General features: G+C 60.0%; 1 protein-coding gene across 4 annotated transcripts in view; it reads right to left on the bottom strand.

The window, feature by feature from the left end:
• Positions 1-398: 398 nt before the first annotated feature.
• The window catches only part of LOC109938751 (arylamine N-acetyltransferase 2-like), a 4,002-nt gene continuing 2,534 nt past the window's right edge, over positions 399-1,866 (bottom strand). For all 4 annotated transcript variants that reach the window (XM_048621131.1, XM_048621132.1, XM_048621129.1 and 1 more), the window contains exon 2: positions 399-1,394. In XM_048621131.1, the coding sequence (XP_048477088.1) occupies positions 539-1,393 (855 nt within the window). In that variant the 5' untranslated portion in view covers position 1,394 and the 3' untranslated portion in view covers positions 399-538. The remainder of the gene's footprint in view (positions 1,395-1,866) is intronic.

The raw sequence follows: 1,866 nt of genomic DNA, 5'->3' as shown, positions 1-1,866 counted from the left end.
CTCCCTCCCCGGGGGGTATCTGTTATTCTGTATATAAACCCCCCCGAACCCCTCGATCAGATTCCAGTCTGTAACTCCCTACCCGGGGGGGTATCTGTTATTCTGTATATAAACCCCCCCGAACCCCTCGATCAGATTCCAGTCTGTAACTCCCTCCCCGGGGGGGTATCTGTTATTCTGTATATAAACCACCCCGAACCCCCTCGATCAGATTCCAGTCTGTAGCTCCCTCCCGAGCATCTGTTATTCTGTATATAAACCCACCCCGAACCCCTCGATCAGATTCCAGTCTGTAACTCCCTGCCGGGTGTGTGTTATTCCCGAATTATTGCATGGATTCCTGTGAGGGTTCAGGCAGTGTTGAGGACAGCATTGACATGAAGGCTACAACAACAACCTTCCTTTAGCAAGCGCTTGCAACGCACTTTGTTTATTTGCTGTACATTTGTTGGGAGCTGGTGAGCCCAGGAGGAGTTGGCGCCGTCCTTGACCTCCCGCCAACGCACCCTCACCCCGGAACGCCACCCCAATGTCCCGGTCACGGCTCTTCCCTGGGGGGCAGTATGTCTTCGTCTTTGGGAGTCAACCTGTTCCTGAGGACGATGCCGAACCTGTCCCTCAGGACCCGGGGTATGTCCTCGTCGGCCAGCTCTGTGGTGGACTTGCGGTCTCCTTGGGCGGTGAACTGGGTCTCGATCAGGCGCCGCCCCACGTAGCTGACCAGCCCGCCGGGCAGTTGGAGCGAGCAGAAGGACTTGCAGGCGAAGATGGAGCTGGGCGACGTCTGGTGGTAGCGGCACATGCCCTCGAAGTCGCGCCAGGCCCGCGGCCGGGTGCCGAAGGTGTAGAGGGTGGCGCCGGGCTCGTCTGTGGGGCCCGGGCTGGAGGATGGGTAGCGCCTCAGCCGCCATTCTGCCCCCTCCCCCGCTGCCCACTGCAGGTGGAAGAGGCCGTTCTCCTGGCGCTCCAGGAGGCCGTCCTCCAGGGGCAAGGGGCAGCGGAAGGAATTCCCGAATCCCACGTCGCAGAGCCATGGATGCCCACCCTCACCCCCCACCGTCACCAGCAGGAGGAGGTGGTCGTCTGGGGGTCCCAGGCGCCCGGTTTGGAAGTTACGAACACGGCCAGACAGCAGGTGGATCCCGTAGCCGAGGGCTCCCAGGAGCCAGGAGAACAGGCCATTCAGCTCATAGCAGAAGCCCCCCCTCCTGTGGACCACCACCTTGCGGTAGACGTCGGGCAGGGACAGTTGGATGGGCTCACCGCAATGGATGGCCAGACTTCCAAATGGCACTGCCAACACATGGCACCTGTGGATGGCCTTCAGGTTCTCCAGCGACGGCTCCGTTCCCCCCTCGTAGCCAATGCGCGACAGATATTCTCCGGGCTCCATCCTGCTGGGGAAAACCGGGGTGGTGGGTGGGGAATGGGTTAGCCTGGTGCTTCGGGTGGTCCAAACCCCCTCCTCTTTCCCCATCCCCCGCTGCCAACCCCTCACCCGTCCAACCCGCAAGAGGGACCCAATTCCCCTCCACCCTCCCGACTGACACGCTGAAATCCGCTCCCCGCCCCACCCCAAAGACACCCACCAATTCCGCACTCGCTCCCTCTACCCATCAGGCACAGCCGCAGCAGTGTGTACCATCGATGTGAAGCATAAGACCCTGAGACACAGGAGCAGAAATTAGGCCGTTCGGCCCACCGAGTCTGCTCCGCCATTCAATCATGGCCAATAAGCTCCTCAACCCCTTTCTCCTGCTTTCTGCCCATAACCCTTGATAATCAAGAACCTATCTATCTCAGTCTTAAATCTACTCTGTGACCTGGCCTCCTCAGCCTTCTGTGGCAGTGAATTCCACAGATTCA

This window comes from Rhincodon typus, unplaced genomic scaffold (assembly GCF_021869965.1).
Source record: "Rhincodon typus isolate 14 unplaced genomic scaffold, sRhiTyp1.1 hic_rhity00000062, whole genome shotgun sequence".
NCBI lineage: Eukaryota > Metazoa > Chordata > Chondrichthyes > Orectolobiformes > Rhincodontidae > Rhincodon > Rhincodon typus.
This window is presented reverse-complemented; position numbering and strand designations above follow the sequence as displayed.